At 39.1% G+C, this 24,576-nt stretch overlaps 2 protein-coding genes across 3 annotated transcripts in view; one reads left to right on the top strand and one right to left on the bottom strand.

Annotated features, from left to right (window-relative positions):
• Positions 1-24,576, top strand: part of CAMTA1 (calmodulin binding transcription activator 1) — a 913,014-nt gene that overhangs the window by 45,891 nt on the left and 842,547 nt on the right. The gene's annotated exons all lie outside the window — the stretch shown is intronic.
• Positions 9,094-9,489, bottom strand: LOC122463239 (apolipoprotein C-I-like). Its single transcript, XM_043531569.1, is given in 2 exon segments — positions 9,094-9,456; positions 9,459-9,489. Coding segments are annotated over 2 exon segments (279 nt in total). The 3' UTR covers positions 9,094-9,208.

The raw sequence follows: 24,576 nt of genomic DNA on the forward strand, positions 1-24,576 counted from the left end.
GCACACAGAAGGACATCATACCAAAAAAAATGTATTAATCTCTAAGGTGCCACAAGTACTCCTTTTCTTTTTTCAGTAAGCTAAGAGACAGAATGTCTCAACTAGCTAAGATAAGTGGGAACACCCACGGAATCTTTTGTAATGAACAAAATAGCAATGAACAAATAAGCCTGGAACATAAGATGAGGTAAAGAGTAAGGCTGTGTCTACAGTTCACGGATTTTAGTGACATGGCTGTGCCCCTACAGCCGTGCTGGTAAAAGGCGCACAGTGTAGCCATTGTTTGTCGGCAGGAGAGAGCTTACCTGCCAACAAAAAGCTTCCACCCCCAATGAACGGCCTTAGCGCTGTCTGCAGGAGAAGACTCCTGCCTACAAAGTGCTGTTCACACCAGTGCCTGTCATCGACAAAACATTTGTCTTTCGGGGGGGGGGGGGGGGGGGGGGGGGGGGGGGGGGGGGATTTTTTTCACACCTCTGAACAACAAAAGTTTTGTCTTTCGCTTGCCAATGTAGACAAAGCCTGAATCATGTATAGACAGACTGCTGCATGGGAATTGGTTCCTACAAAGTAATCAGGCCAGTTCCAAAATGTGTAAAGCAATGTAATGTGTAAATGTATATAAAGGAAGAGGTTTTCTCTGTAGCTTTGGATTTGTGATATACCCTGCCTCCACCCCCTGCCTTTGAGTCTGATCAACTCAGTGTAGCTTTGCTGTAAGCCAAATAAAAATACCTGAGTGATGAAGTCTGGAGTCGAACTGAGTACTTGGGAAGCCAAGTGGAAAGAGGTCTCAGGGGGAATGCCAACACAGGCCTTTGACTAGAAATCCCTATTCTTTTTAACCTTACAGCTAGGGCTGCCAAACGATTAAAAATATTAATCGTGATTAATTGCGCAATTAAAAAAATAATTGCGATTAATTGCGCAATTAAATGATGATCAAATACCATATGTTTAAATATTTTGGGATGTAGTGCAATCTCTTTATCATGAAAGTTGAACTTACAAATGTAGAATTATATACAAAAAATAACTGCAATCAAAAATAGAACAATGTAAAACTTTAGAGCCTACAAGTCCACTCAGTCCTATTACTTGTTCAACCAATCGCTCAGACAAACAACTTTGTTTAGATTTGAAGGAGATAATGCTGCCTGCTGCTTGTTCACAACATCACCTGAAAGTTAGAACAGGCATTCACATGGCACTGTTGCAGCCGGCGTCCCAAGATATTTACATGCCAGATGCACTAAAGATTCATCTGTCTCTTCATGCTTCATCCACTATTCTAGAGGACATGTGTCCAGGCTGATGATAGGTTCTGCTCGATAACAAACCAAAGCATTGCGAACCGACGCATGTTCATTTTCATAATCTGAGTCAGATGCCACCAGCAGAAGGTTGATTTTCTTTTTGGGTGGTTCAGGTTCTGTAGTTTCTGTATTGGAGTGTTGCTCTTTTAAGACTTCTGAAAGCATGCTCCACACCTCATCCCTCTCAGATTTTGGAAGGCACTTCAGATTGTTAAACCTTGGGTCAAGTGCTGTAGCTATCTTTAGAAATCTCACATTGGTACCTTCTTTGAGTTTTGTCAAATTTGCAGCGAAAGTGTTTTTAAAATGAACATGTGCTGAGTCATCTGAAACTACTGTAACACGAAATATATGGCAGAATGTGGGTAAAACAGAGGAGGAGACATACATTCTCCCCCAAGGAGTTCAGTCACAAATTGAATTAATACATTATTTTTTTAATGAGCGTCACCAGCATGGAAGCATGTCCTCTGGAATGGCTGCTGAAGCATGAAGGGGCATATGAATGTTTAGCGTATCTGGCACATAAATATCTTGCAGTGCTGGCTACAAAAGTGCTATGCAAACACCTGTTCTCACTTTCTAGTGACGTAAATAAGAAGTGGGCAGCATTATCTCCTGTAAATGTAAACAAACTTGTTTGTCTTAGCGATTCGCTGAACAAGAAGTAGGATTGAGTAGACTTGTAGGCTTTAAAGTTTTACATTGTTTTGTTTTTGAGTGCAGTTATGTAACAAAAAAAAAATTTACATTTGTAAGTTGCATTTTCATGATAAACAGATTGCACTACAGTACTTGTATGAGGTGAATTGAAAAATACTATTTCTTTTGTTTATCATTTTTATAATGAAAATGTTTGTAATAAAAAATAATATAAAGTGAGCAGTGTACACTTCGTATTCTGTATTGTAATTGAAATCAATATATTTGAAAATGTAGACAAACATCCAAAAATATTTAATTTCAATTGGTATTCTATTGTTTAACAGTTAAGAGCGATGATAGATTATCCCTCTTCTTGCTACACAGACAAGCAAGTCCTAAAAATAATAAAGGGTTATACACTAGAATCCGCACAGATCTCTGAAGGACACATCTCACAGAGAAGAACTTGAAGCAGTCCCCATATGAGCGCCTCTTATATAGAGATCAGCTGTTGACTATTACAGTTTCAGTAAACAGAGCTTGTCCCCCACCACATGAGATTCCAGTCAATTAAATCAGTTTTCTTTGTGTTACTCAAAAATGGGGCAGAATCTTAGGTATCCTGGCTCTGAAATACCTAAGCAAATCTGCCAGACAGTGAAAATTCAGAATGGAAACCACCTGTTTAGCAACCAGTTGGGGGGCTAGCGTGAACTTTATCTGATGTTTGTAGACTTGAAGACAGCATCTTCACATGGTCTCACCTTTCTGTGGCTCAAAAATTTCCTGAGATTTGCATGAAATTCAAAGTGCTACTAATTCAAGTTTCTACTCTTTGGTCTGTTGATCCTCCTTCCTCAAAGGTATTTACAAAAGATATGCGTAGCCATAATTGTACTCCCAAGCATCCAGAGCAGGCATACATATCTATTCCTAGATCACATCCTCATCTGGGACTGCACAGATTAGCCACATAAGTGATGACATCTGACTGAACCCTGGCAATCATTTCCTCTGCAGACAGAAAGGCAGGAAGTTGCTATTAGACTTGAGCCTCTGAGGGTGAAGTACACCCTTTTGGAGCCACTTAGCTTGAGCTATCCTAAGGAGGAGACAGGACCATGATAGTATCTTACCTGAGGAGACAAGGAATGTAGGAAATCAGTATGAATGAGATTATTCCAGTGGGAAGAACAGAATACCGTGTGCGCTGAGGTCATGCACATCAGTCTTTGATTCAGAAACAGACTGCCTGAGCCAGCAGTCCCAACAACTGTAGAATGACCCTAAACCGGGGTGGGCAAACTTTTTGGCCCGAGGGTCACATCGGGGTCGTGAAACGATATGGAGGGCCAGGTAGGAAAGATTTGCCTCCCCAAACAGCCTGCCCCCCCACTCCCTATCTGCCCCCCGACTGCCCCCCTCAGAATACCCGACCCATCCAACCCCCCCTGCTCTTTGTCCCCTGACTGCCGCCTCCCGGGACCCTCCCGCCCCTAACTGCCCGTCCCCCCCGGGACTCCACACCCTATCCAGCCCCCCCATCCCCTGACTGCCCTGACCCGTATCCACACCCCCGCCCCCTGACAGGCCCCCTGGGACCCCCAACCCATCCATCTCTTCCCCCACTCCTTGTCCCCTGACTGCCCCCTTCCAGGATCCCACCCCCTATCCAACGCCCCCTGTCTCCTGACCGCCCCCCCCCCCCCCCCCCGGTGAACCTCTGCCCCATGCAACCACCCCCATCCCCTTAGCCTTACCATGCAGCTCAGAGCCGCAGGACAGGTTTATTTGAAAGCATGGGAGGTGAGCGGGCGCAAGCCACACTGCTCGCACAGCGGTGTGGCTGCAGAGGAGGGGCGATGGTGAGGGAGGGGCCGGGGGCGAGGCTCCCTGGCCGGGACTCAAGGGCCAGGCAGGACGGTCCTGCGGGCCAGATGTGGCCCGCGGGCCGTAGTTTACCCGCCCCTGCCCTAAACCATTTGTGAAACATGTTCCTAATTCAATGAAATATCGTCAGTAAATCCTCTTGCATTAGCAGTATATGAGAGTTATAAAATCTGTATATAGAGCATGTGGATTAAATTAAATTTCAAGAAATATTTGAATGTGACTTAATCACACAAGTAGCCAGATATACCAGGTAATATAATATACTAGTTGGGAACTACTGGGTTGCTTGATGTCATCACCTGGTAGGCAGAAGTGTCAGTTAAATTGCAGAGAAAAAGAAATTGAGGAAGTCCTGTTGTGCACAGATTGGTGCACCAAAGATATAGAAACATAATTTACAAGTAAAAATTCAAATTTTTGTTTAGTGTGTAAAGGAGTCTTATCTTGATTTTTTTTTTAAATCCCATTTTCATTGGTATTTTTGTATGTACGTAAAATAGCTAATCTGAACCACAGAAGAAAGCATATAAACTTTGTTGACATATTTGTTGTACATTTATGAAGAGTAAGTGTCCTTATTCATTTATACATACATATAGAATAGTTACCTGTAATTGGATTTCACAAAAAGTTATGCAACTACAGATCCTCCTGTTCAGCTGTTTTTCTCCCGAGTTGGTTTTATAGTGAGGCTTGTACATACCTGGTTAAATATGAATGCTCAGTAGTGACTGATGCAGTATGCCCATAGATTCAGAATCTTAATGTAGTCATAGAAAAACATTTATCTAGTGTGATATCGATGTAATAAAAAGCATATACAGAAATGGAATTAGATGCATTTCATAACATAAGGTCATCAATTGTAAAGTAAGAATGCAGTTTCTTCAAGGAAAGCTTCTGCTGCTCCACAGGTTTGGTCTCTTTATCTCCTGGTGCATATTGTAAAGGAGCACCCTGGTCTGATATGACGCAAGTTCTGAATTGATAGTTAACTATAATTTTATTCATCCGAAATTATGTTTATGAACTAATTGCTCAGAAAACAAGTGTAAATTGTGTGTCTGCTAATCAGGGAAGTGTCATTCCTTATTTTCGTTATTTTATAGAGAGTACACTGAAGAGGTCATTTGAATGTGAGGGCATTTGTTTAATAAAACAATTCCGAACATGCTTGTCTCCTCTAGTATTACTTTCTGGCTCTAGTAATGTTTTTGTCAGTACAGTTTTATGGCGAGGACTCAGGGTACTATTAAAAGCTATATACCATTATTAAAGTAAGCTGTCCCTAAATGGGTTTATGAACATAGGCTACAGCTGGGATTTCTGTTCTATACTTTAATAGTAGTTATGCTCAGTTGTTCAGTTTTAGGAGGATGAGAATTCCAGATGGAGATAGAAGGCATTAGTAAGATATAGATGTAAGATGGAACGCACAGTGAAAATTCAGAAATGGAAAATAAGATTTAAGAGTAACATTATAGAATAGACAGCTAAATCTCTTGGTATTAAAGAATTCACCCAACTATAGAAATAAAGGGACTGAGGAGGGAATCCTTTTTCTCACAAAGACCTGTCGACCTGGAGCCCCTAGAAAAGATGTTGGCTCAGCCCCTTCTCTACCTACCACTCTACATTTTCTTTGCTTCTCTCACGTATCCCCAGAAACTTTCAATGCCCTATCATATTCTCATAGAATAATAGAATCATAGAAGATGAGGGTTGGAAGAGACCTCAGGAGGTCATCTAGTCCAACCCCCTGCTCAAAGCAGAACCAACAGCAACTAAATCATCCCAGCCAGGGCTTTGTCAAGTCAGGCCTTAAAAACCTCTAAGGATGGAGATTCTACCACCTCCCTAGGAACGCATTCCAGTGCTTCACCACCCTCCTAGTGAAATAGTTTTTCCTAATATCTAACCTAGACTTCCCGCACTGCAACTTGAGACCATTGCTCCTTGTTCTGTCCTCTGCCACCACTGAGAACAGCCTAGATCCATTCTCTTTGGAACCCGCCTTCAGGTAGTTGAAGGCTGCTATCAAATCCTCCCTCACTCTTCTCTTCTGCAAACTAAATAAGCGCAGTTCCCCCAGCCTCTCCTCATAAGTCATGTGCCCCAGCCCCCTAATCATTTTTGTTGCCCTCCGCTGGACTCTCTCCAATTTGTCCACATCATTTCAGGGGGGGGGGCGCAAAACTGGGTGCAATACTCCAGATGTGGCCTCACCAGTGCTGAATAGAGTGGAATAATCATTTCCCTCAATCTGCTGGCAATGCTCCTATTAATACAACCCAATATGCCGTTAACCTTCTTGGCAACAAGGGCACATTGTTGACTCATATCCAGCTTCTCGTCCACTGTAATCCCCAGGTTTTTTTCTGTAGAACTGCCGCTTAGCCAGTCAGTCCCCAGCCTGTAGCGAAGCATGGGGTTCTTCCGTCCTAAATGCAGGGCTCTTCACTTGTCCTTGTTGAACCTCATCAGATTTCTTTTAGCCCAATCTTCCAGTTTGTCTAGGTCCTCTGGACCCTATCCCTACCCTCCAGCATATCTACCTCTCCCCCAGCTTAGTGTCATCCGTGAACTTGCTGAGGGTGCAATCCATCCCATCATCCAGATCATTAATGAAGATGTTGAACAAAACCGGCCCCAGGACAGACCCCTGGGGCACTCCACTTGATACCAGCTGCCAAATAGACATGGAGCCATTGATCACTACCCGCTGAGCCCGACAATCTAGCCAGCTTTCTATCCACCTTTATAGTCCATTCATCCAGCCCATACTTCTTTAACTTGCTGGCAAGAATACTGTGGGAGACTATCAAAACCTTTGCTAAAGTCAAGATATATCATGTCCACTGCTTTCCCCGTATCCACAGAGCCAGTTATCTTATCATAGAAAGCAGTTGGGTTGGTCAGGCATGACTTGCCCATGGTGAATCCATGTTGACTGTTCCTGATCACCTTTCTCTCCTCTAAGTAGTTCAAAATGGATTCCTTGAGGACCTGCACCATGATTTTTCCAGGGACTGAGGTGAGGCTGACCATCTGTAGCTCACTAGATTTTTCTTCTCTTTTTAAAAGATGGGCACTAAATTTGCCTTTTTGCAATTGTCCGGGATCTCCCCAGATCACCATGAGTTTTCAAAGGTAATGGCGAATGGCTCTGCAATCACATCACCCAGCTCCCTCAGCACCCTTGGATGCATTAGATCCGGCCCCATGGACTTGTACATTTCCATTTTTTCTAAATAGTCCTTAACCTGTTCTTTCACCACTGAGGGCTGCTCACCTCCTCCCCATACTGTGCTGCCCAGCATAGCAGTCTTGTCTGTGAAGACCAAGGCAAAAAAAGCATTGAGTAGTTCATCTTTTTCCACATCATCGGTCACTAGGTTGCCTCCCCCATTCAGTAAGGATCCCACACTTTCCCTGATCACCTCTTGTTGCTAACATACCCATAGAAACCGTTTTTTTACCATTCACATCCCTTGCTAGCTGCAACTCCAACTGTGCTTTGGCCTTCCTGATTACACCCCTGCAACTCCACCACCTTTTCTCCCCCGCGTGTCCTTCCTGAACAGTTTATACCATGACATTGCTCCAGTCCTGTGAGTTATCCCACCAAGTCTCTGTTGTTCCAATCACATCATAGTTCCTTGACTGTGCTAGGACTTCCAATTCTTCCTGCTTGTTTCCCAGGCTTCTTGCATTCATGTACAGGCACCTAAGATAACTAGCCGATTGCCCTACTTTCTCAGTATGAATCAGGAGGTCTCCTCTGTTGCACCCTGCTCCTTGTGTTTCCTCCTGGTATCCCACTTCCCTCCAGGCTTAGGTCACCATCCCCCAGCAAACCTAGTTTAAAGCCCTCCTCACTAGGTTAGCAAGCCTGCCTGCAAAGATGCTCTTTCCTCTCTTCATTAGGTGGATCCCATCTCTTCCTAGCAATCCTTCTTCCTGGAACCACATCCCATGGTCGAAGAATCCAAAGCCCTTTCTCCTACACCACCTGCGTAACCACTCATTTATCTCCACAGTTCGATGGTCCCTACCTGGGCATTTTCTTTCAACAGGGAGGATGGACGAGAACACGACTTGCGCCTCAAACTCCTTTATCCTTCTTCCCAGAGCCACGTAGTCTGCAGTGACCCACTCAAGGTCATTCTTGGCAGTATCATTGGTGCCCACGTGGAGAAGTAGGAAGGGGTAGTGGTCCGAGGGCTTGATCAGTCTCGGCAGACACTCAGTCACGTCCTGAATTCTAGCTCCAGACAAGCAGCACACTTCTCGAGTTTCCCGGTCTGGACAGCAGATGGATGACTCTGTCTCCCTTAGGAGGGAGTCCCTGACCACCACCCGTCTCCTCCTCTTGGGAGTGGTGGTCATGGAACCCCCATCCCTAGGACAATGCATCCTATGCCTTCCGGTCTCCTTCTGATCTCTTCCCTCAGATAACTCTTCCAAACCATTCTCTCCCGTAGTACCTGTGCAGAGAGCCTGAAAACAGTTTCTTTCCTCTGTCTGCATTGTGGGTACATGGGCTTCTCCTCTCTTCTTCTGGAGGTCACATGCTGCCAATTTTCTTCCCTGTTCTGCACTGTCCTCTCAGATTCTTCAGCATGCTGTGCCTGCAGTACCAAATGCTGACCTCTATCCAGAAAGTCTTCATTTTCTCTGATGTAATGCAGGGTAGATACTTGGGTCTCTAGTCCTATTTCCATTCTTTTTAATGTCTCCCTCTGTGGCCTCATCACACATTCACCCATCTACATTTGCTCCTGGTTTCTTTACTCTGCAGCCCACCTCTTGCTGGAAAATAGCCACCGGTTCGTGAGTGGGACCTCCACTTCAAACCCTACCCTCACCCCCTCTGCACATGCCACCTTTTTGTGAGTTGGGTGCTAGGATTTGTGCACTGACGGAAGTTCAGGGGCTTGGGAAGGGAGCAGTATCCTCAACAAAGAGGCTGCTTTGCTCTCAGGTGATGGTCATGTTGAGTAAGAAGCTCTGCAGCCTGCTGTGTTGCTCACTCTCCTGTCCAGAAATTCATTTGCCCTGAGCAAGTGGGTTTTTAAAGCTTTGCGTTACCCTAAAGTCACAAAAGATCAGCCTAAACAGGGCTATAATTACATATTTCTTTTATGCCTTGGAGGCTTCTGTTCCTGATCTTTTTTGTTTTGTTTGTTTTGTTTTTTTTTAAGGCAATGAGCATTTATTCATGGCTACAAAAAAAAAAAGCAATAAAAAACGGGAACTTGGGTGCCAACCCTGGGTTCCCCTCCCAGCATCATCTCTTCAAGGGGACCAGTACCCCAGGAATTGCCTGTGAGATCTGCAGAAAAAATCTCCTCTCAGTCAGATTTGTCCCTGGAAAACTTCTCATTGAACTTCTCCTTTATCTTCTGGAATTGCTCAGAGAACCAGTTCCAGGTCTTTTCGCTGAACTCGCTGTGATGTAGTTCTTGGAAGGCAGCTTTGGTTTTATCTGCAATGCTGTCAGTAGAGGCCTGTAGCCTGTTCTGGAACTTCTCAAACTTTTCGGACAGGGTTGGCTCTGTCTGTTGAGCCAGAGCAGAGTCTGCCAGGACTGTCAGAGCCAAAGGATCAGAGCGATGGACACTGCGGGCTGCATGGTCACTGGGCTTGGTGTGTCCTTCAGCTAGGGAGATACTTGATCCATAGTCATAATTTTAAGCATTAGGGGCTAGAGTCTGGCTTTTCCAGATACTGTTTATAGTAGATTTTTTTGAAAAATTGATGGGGAGGGGGAATTTTCTATTTCTCTTTTTGTAATGGTTCTAGTCTTATACTAGTGTACTGCTTTTTACATTCTAAATGTGTTTATTGCTGTTAGTTTTCTTTGCAGAAAGCAAATTCATAACACTTTCTCAATAGTCCTTTTTGTAAAAGACTAACCTAAATGTGCAAAACCTTCAGTTTTATTTGTATTCATTTTTTCAACTTTAGTTGTTTCATTTTTCCAAATACTTCCCCCCCCCCCCCCCAATATTTTCCATGTAAAATACTCACTGTGGAAAATAGTGTGAGAGAGATTGAAAAGATGGGATTTTGATCACTTACAAAATGTAATATCCTCAGTTTGTATTAATTTGACAAGTGAATCAATTCATCTGCGCTTATATATGCTAGTCCCTTGCAAAAAGAGATTTAAATTGACTTTGTAAATTGACTTTGTTGGAAAACATTTTCCTTGTAAAAGGCAGTACAAAGTACAACTCACATTGCACGTTAATGCTGTGTTGAGTGCTGTGCATGTCAGAGGCCCAAGTATATGATGTAATAGTAGTTATTACCGCTTTTGTCCCTGTGGATCAGCAAGATATTTATTGTAATATTCAAGTTAAAGTAATACACCCCAGCAGTTTTCACACACTTCAAAGAATGGGTTTGCACATTAAAAATACTGAAATATTAAATGCTTTTTTCTTTGATTAGGTGTTCTTTTTTGATGGTATATTTTGGGAGTAGTTTTATATTGGAGAAGAGGAATGAATCCTGAAAATGTTATATTTTATGAAGAACAGAACAGGGTAATGAATTAGGGGTAACAGTTTTTTCTGCCTCTATTTTTTTGCTAGTTAACATTTTCAAATACTTCTGTGCTAATTCAAAAATGGCTTTGAATTTTCTTTCATTTCATTTGTCAGCTGTGTGCGCCAAATAAGAAATGTTGGCTTTTTTAGTAAATCTTTTTTTAAAAAATGTGCTCATTGCTGAGACCTTTCTCTTTGGCTGGGGCTCAGGCTTCTGTATTAAGGCTTCCCCTTACACTAACCATTATAGAGTTCTGCATGCCAGTAGTCTGATACATAATGTAATTGTATTCCTTGATGAGACATGAAGAAGTGAACGAAAATGAGTCATCTTCTCCTCTTAAAAAGAAAAGGAGTACTTGTGGCACCTTAGAGACTAACAAATTTAGTTATAATTTAGTCTGTAAGGTGCCACAAATCCTCCTGTTCTTTTTGCGAATACAGACTAACACGGCTGCTCCTTTGAAACTTCTCCTCTTCAGGCTTTATGAACATATTGCTGTGATCAGCCGCAGCTCCTGAGCTGGAACTTCACTTCTGTGAGACGGGCCACTTGGCAGGGCATTCTCTGGGAGAACCCCGCACTTTGAAACTCACTTATTTCTCTCCCTTCCTCTCCCTCCCCTGCTTCCAGTTTATTGACTTTCAGGGCATGTGGAAAGACCCTTCTGTCTTCCCTTAGCTGTGAGGGATTGCGAGGACCGGTGGGAGATTGTAAAGTTCTAAAATACGTTTTCAGCTGCTTGGTTAAATGTTAAGTATGAGAGGAAGGGGGTTCTTAGAGTAATCCATATGTATAATTAATTGCACGTTTTAAATGTGTCAGGGAGCACCCAGATCCTCCTTTTTATGGAATATGTATACAAATCAAAATAAATGTCTGACTGATATTGCTAAGATAGGTGAGGTAATATCACACTCTTTTCGAATAGCAGAACTTAGGCCGGAGTGTGCTGCCTTGGAAGATTTCTCCTCTCTATTAACCCAAGACTTCTCAAGTTGCTTTCAAACCTAGTTTTCCTGTATGGCAACATTATATCTTGAGATAATTAATCATTATTTGGGTAACAACCACCTCTCCTCTATCTCATTCAACTAAAAGCTGACAAAACATGACTACCAGAGTAATTTTAATCTTTGAGGCAAGCCATGAGTTGAAACTAGCATCTTTCAGAAGGGAAAAGCTAGGGCATTAATTAATTCTGCTGTCTAGTCCTATCAGCTAGTTTTATGCAAGTAAACTGCTGCTGGCTAGGAAACACTTTTTGGTGAAATTTTTAAGTTATTTCCAAAAATGTGTATGTATATTAAAAAATCTTTATAAAATTGAAATCAGTTAAAAATGCTTAAGGAATGCCTATATGCAAGTTCTTTAAAGTTGATGTGCAAGTACATTTTCTTGTGGGGAATGAATGATTTTAGAATCTTACCGTGTGGAGTGTTTATGTTGAATTTTCTAATTACAGGATATAAAAGCAAGTTCAGGCTAGGCCTACCGGTTATAGTTTGAAAGGAATATATGATCTGCCCTGGTAACCACTGCTCATGACCATGTCGGTAAAATCAATACCATCTGATAGCATTTCAGCCTCTTTCCCTTTTTCTCTTTTTTTATTAATATAAAAAAGTGGTGGACTGGGTATTGGGATGAAGCAGAATTGCCACATCAGCTGTCGTCTTTGGACTTGCATGTGAGAAACAGATGTGATTGGTCAGCTGATTTTAGAGGCACTATCTTGGTTGTTTCAGAGTAACAGCATTGTTAGTCTGTATTCGCAAAAAGAAAAGGAGTACTTGTGGCACCTTAGAGACTAACAAATTTATTTGAGCATAAGCTTTCGTGAGCTACAGCTCACTTCATCGGATGCATACTACTAAAAGACAGAACTTGAAAATGTAACTGGACACCTGCTAGCTAGAGATATATGCCTGTCAGCCATGGCCTGATAAGGAGCATGATCGTGCTTAGGAGAGAGGGAAAAAGGGTCACTAGTGAGATTGACAGGCAACACCATCATGAGGAACCTGGTGTCCTGTCCTGGCCCTTTGGAGTGGGGAAGATGCTGGGATTCCCAACAGAGCATCATCACTGGACCCTAGTCGGGGTTTTGATCGTGGATTCCTGCTATCTAGACACTGGTACAAAGGACATTTGAAGCACTTCTTCCCCACCAAAGCTGATAGTGTTATCAAGCTATGTGTGGAAATTTAAGTGCATCTTGTCAATTCCACTAATGCATACAGAGTTGAGAATAGTTGGTTGAAAAAGAAACAAAATGTTGCCTAAAGATTCTATTTAAATTCAAAAACTTTTGCTTCAAACTTTTCTAAAATACCTTATTTTGGAGGGCTTTTTTAAACCATTTTTGGTTTTCAGTCTCTTGGTTCAACCTTTCCTCTTCTCTTTTTTTCTGTTTTTTCCATTTTGTCGCTGAAAAAGGAAATGAGGAAAACCAAAAAAAAAAGCCCAACAATGTTTTAGTTTTCATTGGGGGGAAAAACTGAAAATTTTATAAAATTGTTCACCAAATTAGCCTTTTCTCAAAAACAATCTTTAAAAAAAATTTTTTTTTTCCTTCAAAAATGTTGATTAGATCCAGTAGTGAATAGCATCTGTGAAACAGACCTTTTGTTAATTTCACTCTGCCCAGAAATTGGTGGCTTGGCTCACCAACTTCAGTATGCCCTAAAGAAAGGGTTTTTTTGTTTGTTTTTTAGCTTCCACTTTGAGTTGATTTTTCAGTCCTCGTTAAGATGTTAGGTAACATTTTCAAACGGCCTACATTCCATTTTGAAAAATGACCTAGGCTCTTTAAGTTCTATTGATATTGAATGGGCAAACTATTTTGATGAAATTTATACATATATAGAAATTGTAGGATGTGTAAAGGATGTTGTAAAGGATGTTGAAAACTTATTGCACTTATCTCATTGAGAAATAGTGCCATCTAAATTTGTTTAGAGGAGTGGTTTTCAACCTGTGGTCCACGGACCCTGTGGGTCCACAGACGATGTCTAAGATTTCCAAAGGGGTCCACAGCTCCATTTGAAATTTTTTAGAGGTCCACAAATGCGAAAAGATTGAAAACTACTGGTTCTCAACCGTTCCAGACTACTGTACCTCAGGAGTCTGATTTGTCTTGTGTACCCCAAGTTTCACCTCACTTAAAACCTACTTGCTTACAAAATCAGACATAAAAATATGAAAGTGTCATCGCATGCTATTACTGAGAAATTTCTTACTTTCGCATTTTTACCATATAATTATAAAATAAATCAACTGGAATATAAATATACTTACATTTCAGTCTGTAGTACGTAGAGCAGTATAAACAGTTCATCTGTATGAAATTTTAGTCTGTACTAACTTCACTAGTTCTTTCTATGTAGCCTATTGTAAAGCTTTGCAAATATTTAGATGAGTTGATGTACTGCCTGGATGACCTCTGCCTACCCCCAAGGGTATGCGTACCCCTCGTTGAGAACTGCTGCTTATAGAGTAGCTTCTATGGAGGTCAAGTCTACCCGTTTGTAACTGCTAAACTATTTTCAAGTTAAATACTTGTTTCTGGCTTACTGCTTCAGAACTTCATTTCATTCTCAAGAAGATAGATTGTCTTAAAATCTTTCAGTTTAAAATAAATGCTGATTAATCAACCATTTCTTGTTAAATGGCAGGTGAATCAAATAACAAAGATACCAATTATTTTAAATTGTGTGTACATTGCTTCACAAAAATATCCATAGCAGACTGTTCGTTGTGCTGTTAACTGCCTCCCTTCTTAAAATTTTATCATATAAATTTAATTTATACTTTTTGTTTGGAATCTGTGCGCAGCTGGGGAATATTACATAAACAAATATATTTAATCATAGTACTTCATCTGAAGTGTTCAATTTTTTCTCACGATAGCACATCTACTGAGATGAGTCAGAAACTTTATCATGCTTATGCTACTTACCTGGGTTTTTACTTCATGCAAAGACTAGAACGCTATAAATAACATTGCCTCTAAAGGATTGTACGGCTCATACTGGCATTGTGATGGTGTATTGATTCTTTCTATAACGTTTAAAATTGCTTGCATGCCTCCTAGCAGTGAATACATATATGATAGATTCAATATGAGATTAGCATTCCAGTAGAAATGAAATGCTGGTTACATTCCCATTCCAAGAGCTACGCAAAAAAAACAAAACAGCCCCCCCACCCCACCTCTTGTTTCTCAGAAATGTAGTCTTAAGCAACTAACCAATTTGTTTCCAATCCATGAAATGGCAAGTTATTTTATTAAAACCTAATTTGAGGAAAGCATCAGTTTTACTCTCATATAGTTTTTCTTCATTGGTTGCTTTAAGCTAGGAGGATCTCCTTTTGTGCCCTTCTCATAAAATACATTTTGGCCGTGGTCTGTTTTTAATGTACAAATAGTTCGGGATTATATTTTAATAAGAGAATCAAATGTGAATTGAAATAGAGGGTTTGTATAGAATTAACTTTAACATGGAAAATTGGAAAAGAGTGGTTAAATGTTGATCATTATGAAGGAGTTTATTTGAAACTATTTAGTTATAACCCAGTGTGAGTTAGGGATTACTTTAGCACCAGATTTAGCCAGTTGGTACTAAATCTATGATAGTAACAGTATGATAGTAATCTAGAATTTGACACTTACTCCAGCTGATTTCTGTGGTAAGAGAACTCCTATTTAATAATACATTTTTGTGGCACAATTGAAGAGAGAATTAAATAATTGCTGTAGAACATTAACTTTAAACTGAATTGTTTTGTATCATTGGTGGTCAGCTGTCCCTAGCTTGTTTTAGCTAAAATTATGTGTAAATTTTGGTTGGATTTCTTGACCTAGATTTGTTCCAAATTTGAAATTATTTCTCTCAAAGAAATAAAAATCTCTTGAAATTTATTGTAGGAAATGTAAAAAATATAGTGGAAGGAAAACACAAATATAATCCTGTAAAGTTGCTGCTTTTACGGCATGATGTAAGCTTAATGTACATTTATCATTTCTGTATAATTTCAGTAAGAGAATGACTAAGTTACTGAGAGCGCATACCAAAGATTCTTTATAGCTTCCATGTAATTGAAATTCTAGCAGGAAAGAATTTTGTCTTGCAAATCACATTTAAAGGACTATTTTATTGTAGTGTTAACTGGTACATTATGATTTTAGTATTTCTTGTATGTATGTGTCAATAACTACAATATTTCTGTATTTATGCTGAACAAAGAAAACTAAAAATAAGGGAATAATTTTTACACTGAAAATGGATTTTAAATATACTTGTATCAAAACCCATTTGACAGTTATCTGTTTTTAAATAATGGGTTCCCTGATCAGCATTGTTATCAGTATGATTATAATTGCTGCTTTCTTTGACTTTGTGTCATAGATTAAACAGTGGGATCATAAGCTGGCCTATCTGTGTTGCTTTAGTTTTCCTAACTTTTAATAAGAACATTTTTTAAGTTTAGGAGCAAAACCTTCTTAAATATTTCTTTGAATGGAAAGGTTTGTATATAAGCCACTTTAGGAGGAGATTAAAAAGGCAGTGGCATTAAAGACTAAAAATGGAGCTTAATAGCAACATAAAGGTTACTACACTTTCAAACATCACACGGTTTACGGTATTCAGTTTGGAAAGAGGCTATTTTCAATAACTTTGATTTGATTCCATGAAAGGTATTAGTTTTACTTACTGTAGCTCCTTTGTTTTGCAGAGATCTTGATGCAGACGTCCTTTTGGATTTCTTTTTAATAATGTGTGACCCTTCACCTTTGATCCCTTGACCTGCATTACCTTGGTAACCATTTCATTTTTAATTTAATTTCATTTTTTAATTTTTGTGTGCAAGCTGTAACATTTCATCATCTTAAATTGTAACATTCTTTGACTTCCCCAAATATATAAATGTTCCTTTTATCTATAAAGTTATACAATGCCAGCTTCATTTTTGTATTAAAATTCATTTGTTGTAAAAATAAAGTGTAAAAATTCTCATTGTTTTCATTTTCTTTAAGTTTAACTGTGTACGTTTTTTATATAGTGCATTACTTTTTCTACCCATGTTCTTAGAAGACTTAAAACTAACTTATTATTTTGTTGTTTTTGTATTTCTTAAATGTTAACTTGCATTTCCTCAGTAATTATCAGTATCAGTAGGAATTTCTCTGCATTTTGTCTGCTGTTTTCTTTCTATCCTACTCACATTTTAATAATTTAAAATGCCATTGTGAGAACATTTAAAATATATTATTTTAAGGAACATAAAACAATAAAAAGCATATACAATTTTTAATATTTCATTTATTGTTCTGTAGATTTTTTTCCTTTCACTTCTGCGGTAATATAAAAACAAGTAGTTAGAAAGTTGGGATATGATTAAGGTTTTGGTTTCTCATCCCAGATATAAAGGCTATATATTTAATCTGGTGATGCATTGGTGCAGTTGTGATACTGTGAACTGACAGAGTTCAGAATTATCAGTGCGAGAGGCGTCAATATTATAGGAACATCCTAAAGCCACAATACTTTTTTGTTTTTGTTTTTTTCTTTTTAAAAGATGCTGACATTTAAAGTAATTTGCATTAACTCTGGATACTAGCAATGGCTCTTAGCAGGAATCCGTTTCTGTCTCTAAGTGATCCTATGAAATCTACTAAGCATGGTCCACTGAAGCACAGTTTATTTTTTTAAGTGTGTCTCGTTATTTTATTCTCGAAATTTAATGCTAAAGTTTTAATTGCACACAGCTGAAGCTGCTAAATGAACACTGAAATGTACTTAGGCCTTCTCTGAGGTTGGTTTGATACCTACAAAAGTTTGTAATTAAAATTAGGGTTGAAGTGAGCTGTTGATTGGAGGTTTGAGCTCTTGCAAACTAGACCCTCCAAGCTCACTGCTTTTGTCCGTTTGGCCTGTGAGAAAAAAAGCAGGTCTAAACCATTGCTGAAATCCGTTGCTGAAAATGCAGACTACATTGAGAACCACCAAAGATGCTAAAACCATTGCAGCATTTTCAAATCTGAAAAGTGAACCTGCAAAGGTGTCCCTGTCTTACAGATATGCTCCATATCTGTATTCCATTGTACCTATTTACTTCTGAGAAGAAGGCATTCCAGAGCCAATACAGCCCAGAGTGACTGAGCTGGATTCAATTCTTTGTGCATCATCGACAGAATTGTTTACTTAAAATCCAATTAGTTATGTGTGTGTTCAACCACATTACCTTAAATATGTTTCATATCTATCACTAAAAATGTTGAAAAAAATATCTTCATTCTCAGAGTACAGGCTGAATTGGCAGAGATGGTCGTTAGAAAATAAAAATATTTTAACCTGTAGAATAGGTAGGATTATTGAGACACACAAATAGAATCCCTTGATGATTTTATCAGAGGAGTAGCAGGGTTAGTCTGTATCCACAGAAACAACGAGGAATCCAGTGGCAACTTAAAGACTAACAGATTTATTTGGGCATAAGCTTTCCTGGGTAAAACCCCCACTTCTTCAGCTGCATTTATTATTTTAGTCATTTTTCAGAATAGAACTGCACTTTGAAGTAGTGATAAAGTCTACTGCATTATTTCCTCAGTTTTAACACTTATTCCTATGTCTTTTTACAATCCTAGTATTATGAGTTGAAATGGGAATATTGGTTAAACTCCAGAAGAGAACTTCAGGTCCTCCACATCTTTCTCAGAAAACAGAGGACCCATCCTCTTTTTCCTCTTTCTCTCCCCATGGTAGCCTTCGTCATTCCAGAGCCAAGAGGCGCATAGTCTCTTAGCAGAAATTGTGTAAATGGACCACATTTTGTATACAAACTTGTTGTGATGTTTTGGGTATGTCTGGGACGGAAGGACACTTTCTGTGAGCAGCCTCTGCTACTTGACCTAGATATACTTCATTCATTCAAATCAGCATGACTTCTACTTGGAGTTCATACATTCGACACAGCATTACTCATGATTTGACTTTCATATCTGATGCCCAATTTGAGAGCAGTTCTGCAACCCTTGTATTTATAGTTTTCCACAGACTCATCTTTTCTGGGGTTGTTGCTAATTTATCTCCCAAGTGTCCTTTATGCTGTGAATATTTGAAGGAGAAGGAAAGGTTATTAATGTAGTAATTGTAGCTCTGAGTAGTTTGACAGCATAGATCCATATCCCCATGCGCTTTCCCCACTTCGGAGTCTATAGAGTAGGTTCTGATTCAATGGAAATGAACTGAAGTGAGATTAGGGCCCATGCTTCTTGTATAACATGGAGTCCCTTTAAACATATGGTGTCATGAGAGAAATGCATACATGCTCAAACAACCCTGGTTTTCCTGCGGGTTCTTGATCCAAGGGGCATGCCCTTGTAGAAGTGCAAATCTGTTTTCTTTCTGCTTGGAAAAACTACAATTACTAGGTAGGTAACTTTTTTTCTGTTCAATATTTAAGATGCCCTCCTTTTCAGCATTTATTAAAACACATTTCCTGTGTAAGCTGGGAATGCTTTTACTAACCTCCAAGCAAGGCTGAATGCTGGAAGAAGAATTGATATTCTTTAAGGTAAGTATGGAGATTTCTCATCCGGAAACTGCTGCTGCTGCCGCCACAGATGCTGCTGCAGTTTGACCGTGAGGACAATGAGTGGTATGTAATAGCAGTTCAAGATGAGAGGCTACCACACCGGGAAAAGCAATCCTTTGAACATGAATTCTATGACCTGAGAGCAGCAGTAAATGTGTTCTGTTCTGTTGCCTCATTGGAGTTCCCACAGGTTGTTTCTTACCCCTTTGGATTCTCCTGAATAGATTTCACATTTTAGAGTTAAATCTTTTTGTACTTCCCCGTCTCTTATCCCCACATGATCACTTTTCATAAACTTTAATTCCCAGTACTGGAATGGCTTTTGTGGATTTCAGTCATGTCCCCACCCATATCCAATTCAACAGGCAAGCTAGTGGTGCCTCTTGATTAGTATATCTTCCTTTCCTGTGTCCTATTTGTTGAAGATTTCCTCCATGCGGGAGGAGTACTTGGCTGTTCATTAAGATTATTCTGTTTTAAGAGATTGTCTGATCTGATTGCTAAAATAGGCCGGGGTTGAGTGAGAGCCAGGATTTTAATTGTCCATAAGAGTTCACTATCTACTGTCTCACTTTAGTGCTTTATTCTGTCTTAAGTTTAATGTTTCTTTTTGGGCCATTGTATTTACATGAAAAGCCCAATAAGCATAACTTTAACAAAGAGAGCTTACTTGTAGGGCAGGTTTCCTTATTTTCTTTCAATTCTAATTAAAATATGTGGGGATGTATATGAATGACAAATGGAAAATTCAATCAGAAATTAAAATTATGCTTATTTTACTGCTGTAATTTTTGAACTTTATGAAGGAAGGTTTTGACAGCATCTTTATGATAAAATGAAAACGCTTACCAACACCAGAGAGAGGTAATTTTTAATTCCATTTTCACACTTGAATTGAACTTGTCATATGTATAATCTGAGATCCTCATGTGACAATTTATTTTTGATTGATTATATCTGCTAAAATCAATCTTGTGCATCTTATTTTTGATTTTTTTAGCAGATACAATCAATCTTGTACATCTTCAGAATTCCTGTTGTTGAGAATGCAAAGTAAACATGTAGCACTTCCTGTTGGGGCGGTCCTTCCATTTGGGGACTAAGCAGGGAGAACAAGTGGCTTAAATTAAATTGTTTAATTTCAAGGGACCTGAGTATAAACCTTCTTTAAATCACATATCAACTGCCACATAGTAGTCTCATGTAGTTCCTACTAGATATCTTTACACCTAGATTGGCAGAAGTTATAGTGATGAGGGTGATAAAGTACCTAAAGAGACAATATTTTCTGTTAACCAAAGAGAAACTGGAAGAATGACTGTGGCAGGTCAGTAGTAAGATGCACTGGCATAGTTGTGTGAGTGCAGCAGGTCAGTTGCCTGCCCACACTAACCCTGATTTTATCAGTGTTTTCCCTCTGTCTTTGAAGTACCTATCATAGCTTCCAAAGCCATAGATAATTTCCCAGGTTAGAACAATGTAGGCTGACACATTGTCAATTAGTGAACACGTTCAAAGGATTCCCTCCTCTTACCAAAACAGAATCCCAAACCTCCTTGTGCTACACCTTCAGTCATGCTGCAAAGACACTACAAAGCTCAAAAAGTGAATTTTGTCTGACCAATGTACTGGAGGTAAATTTCAGAGTAGATAGTCCTCTACGGAGAAGACCATGCTCCAGGTGTACAAATCTAGGAAGTTTTTGTGAAATGCTGTAACCTATGTCAGTTGCATTGATGGACCACAAGGAGAGAGCCTGTCTTAAGATAGCAAGGACGCAGACTGTAATGGACTTTTAGATCAAAACCAGCACCTTAAATGCACCTGAAAACAAATGGAAACCAGTGTAGTCTTCAAGGCACAAATTAATATTCCTTCTGCAAGAGACTGCTAAATAAGAGTGCAGCAGCAGTGGCATTAGTTGAAGTAAAACCATGGATTAGGACCTCTCGGAATCCAACTATGAATATTACTGATGCTATACTTTACTGATTTGTCCTTTCTTCTTTTTTTTTTTTTAGACACAGTTTGGCCCCTAAAGACACTAATGCCAAGAAGCATTAGGTACTGTATTTATTATGATTAAGCTCTTAAGGAGTTGTCTTGTATTAAAAATGTAAAAAATGTACACCTATGGACCTCAAAATTTTATCTGCATTAACAGCAAAATGAAAATTTAGCAATTTTAGTCTAACTTCATTTCTGTAACACATGAAAGTATAAGAGTGATTTTGCAACTTTTTTTTTTTTAGTTTCTGCTAGGCGTTTTGGTGTACCGTCTGTACAAAATCCTCCAATATTTGAAAGTTAGTGGGCATTTTGCATTGGGATAATAGAATTGCTCAGTTCTTCAAATTTTAGTTCATTGCCTTTACTTGGATTTATTACCAATTTCTTCTTTACGTTTGGTTTTATTGTTCAGTCTGGTCTCAGTATTAACAGTTAAATTGTGAACAGCATCGGAGAAGCAGATGTGTAATACTTGACATTTCTTTTAATTTTTTTTAAAAACTGACTTGTCCCCCTTTTTAATAGTCACATAAATGAACTTAACCTCTTTGCTGGTGGGAGTTGGAAAGAAACACTTCAAATAGTGTGATGACAGGGAACTTAAAGTATTACACATAAGGCTCTACCCTTCGAACTGAAGCTTTTTTTAGCTAGCAATAGTAGGCTGTTATCCTCTAATGAACCAGCCACTATAGGGGAATTTGATAGATTCTCCTGTTGTACTCCATACTCCTGTTAGAAAAAGCCTGTCTGAAGCGTTTGAGGTATAAAGGAACCATGTTGGGCTCTTACAATCTCCTGCCTAGTTCTTTGGTGAGTTTTAAACCCAGGACCAAGACCTTCAGTGTGGCATAGACCTCTACCACTTGAGTTAAAGGAGTAGTTCTGTTAAATGATAACAGTAGTAAATCTGGTACTTCTCTGCTGTCTCAATCTAAAGAAGATATTCATACTGAAGAAAATATTCTCTGCACCTAAAGAAGAGGTTTCTGCTATCAAAAGCTGGTTTAGCACTTCAGCTGGTTCTTAGGTGACTTCTATCAGTTCAGTGGTTTGACTATCTTTAAAACTTAGCACTAAACATGTACTACTTAATATTTTTGTACTTAATTTAAATGTTTTAATATAAGAAATTTAGGCCTTAACTAGGGTGACCAGAGAGGAAGTGTGAAAAATCGGGACAGGGAGTGGGGAGTAATAGGAGCCAATAAAAACAAAGCTCCAAATATCGGGACTGTCCATATAAAATCGGGACATCTGGTCACCCTAGCCTTAACATATATTGTCATAATTTCACATTTAATTTTAGATAGGATTTTTAAAAAAAACACATTTAAATAAAAATCCGATTTTTTTAACAAAAGCATTGTTTATCTCTCCTCCATTATCAGGAAGAGAAAAGTAATAAAATCTAACAGTTGATTTGACAATAGTCAGTTTTACAGCAAAGCTGGAACCCTGTCCTCTCTGTTTTGAGCAGAAGCTTTTTCTGGATGCTGTAAGATAGAACCTTATTTAATATCAGTCAAGCCAGTGTTTGTATATGTATAAAATAATCATATAAAATACTTTCACCAAAATTAGTTCTCAAATTAACATGTTTAATAATTTCTTTTAATTAAACACTACCAGGGAAAGAATTTCAGTTGAGAGTCAGTCCTCTCTCACATTCACACACAAATCCATCCAAGTATTTATGCTTAAAGTTTTAAAGTCACTTTCCAATTTCTCTTGAAAATCATCATTAGAAATAACCACAAGCAACATTATCCTTAATGTTTAAATTTACCATATTCTCCCCTTATTTTAACCAAATAGCAGAAGCTTCTAAATTCCTCAGTAATGACTTTTTCAATTATTCAGTCTGTTTCTGTACTTGAGATGCTGACAATTTTGGGTAATATCAGAGGTCATATATTGTTTAAATAGTCTTAGGTTGCAGTTGTGATGAAAAGTGCAGAGGTCAAACTCTGCCTCTGATCATTGGATAAATTAAGTTTAGGCTGAATTATCTTTCCTGGTTGATCTCTGCTTGCTAAAAAGAGGAGGCGGATGTTTCCTGTGCCTGCTCAACTCTGTCTCCTCCCTCTCCATGTGGGCACCAGACCTCCTTGGGGAGGGTGCTGGTAAGGCAAGTAATTCGCAAATGTTACTGGGACGATCTGGACCTTTGTGACAAAACAATTACTATTGACAGGAAGAGAAGTGCTTTTGAGTTCCAGTAACTACAAAGTACAATATGTTCATTGTCTTTTGAGAATAGTCTGGATTGGAATTCTAGGTCCTGGGTTAATAGATTGATGACCCTGCACAATGATATAAGATACATGACAAATTGACTGTATGGAAGGCAAAAAGTTGAAATTGTAAGATTGTTTAGGAACACCTGGGTGGAAGCTGGCAAAATATCGTACAGGTTCTATCATTCTTCCTGTTTATGATCAATTGTACCACCCCTGATAAATTCAGGCAAGAGAGTTTTGGTCTCAGTTTGTCACCAGCAGTCCTCTGTACCCTCCTTATATCTGCTCACACCTCATCATCTTTGTTTTTATATATTTACAATAAACACACTAAATATAAGCTGTAAATCCATTCAGCTGTGAGTAAAAACCATACAGAAATGTTTTAGGAAGCAAAATGAAATGAAGTGTTTCACCTGAGTTGAAGGAAGAAAAAGTAAACCTTCTTTAATTCTTCTTAATTGATAGAATTGGTAGAAACAAGGTTATTACTTGACTATAACTAAAGTATAATGACAGGTTTCAGAGTAGCAGCTGTGTTAATCTGTATTCGCAAAATACTCAGATAAATTTGTTAGTCTCTAAGGTGCCACAAGTACTCCTTTTCTTCTAACTAAATGCCTTTTGTGTACAGCATAAGCCAGATACGCCCACTCTAAATCCTCATCTCTCTGGGACAGAACCCATTAAATTCTGTTAGTGAGTGTTATTTGTCAGGGCACTGGGTCCAACAGATGGATTCTATCTGGTTCTTTCTCCAAACAAAGCGTAATATGTTAGGCTCAACTAGGACATCTTTTACTGAGCACTTCACAGTTCTGGTGATGACCAGTTTTTTGCTCATGAAAAAATCAAAGGATTAAAACCAAAATAGAGGTTAATCTGGAAGACTGCTCAAACATAAATGTAAAGATTGAAACTAATTCCCCCCCCCCCCCCCCCCCCCCCCCTGCAAAGGATACATGTTCTGGCTATTTCATTGAATAGCCATTAGATAAACTGACAGACCTTCATGATTGTTCTGTCTTGTTTTTTTAATCTAGTAGTCATTAAATAAGAACACATCGCTCTTAAACTTGGCAACTAAAATCCTTGTACATCCCAGTAATTCCCAGGGAGAATTCACCAATGGTCTTGTAAGTATGGGTACACATGCGTTTCTTTACGTGATTTTCTGATATCACATTTTTGTGGAAAAGTCCACCTCCAGCAGATAAGAAGGTTTACATTATATTGTGGTGCGGGGGAGGTTGTTGTCATTCACTTTTAAACTGTACAACTTGAGCCTTTTGATGGGACAAATAACCATG

The sequence above is a fragment of the Chelonia mydas genome, chromosome 18 (assembly GCF_015237465.2).
Source record: "Chelonia mydas isolate rCheMyd1 chromosome 18, rCheMyd1.pri.v2, whole genome shotgun sequence".
Lineage (NCBI taxonomy): Eukaryota > Metazoa > Chordata > Testudines > Cheloniidae > Chelonia > Chelonia mydas.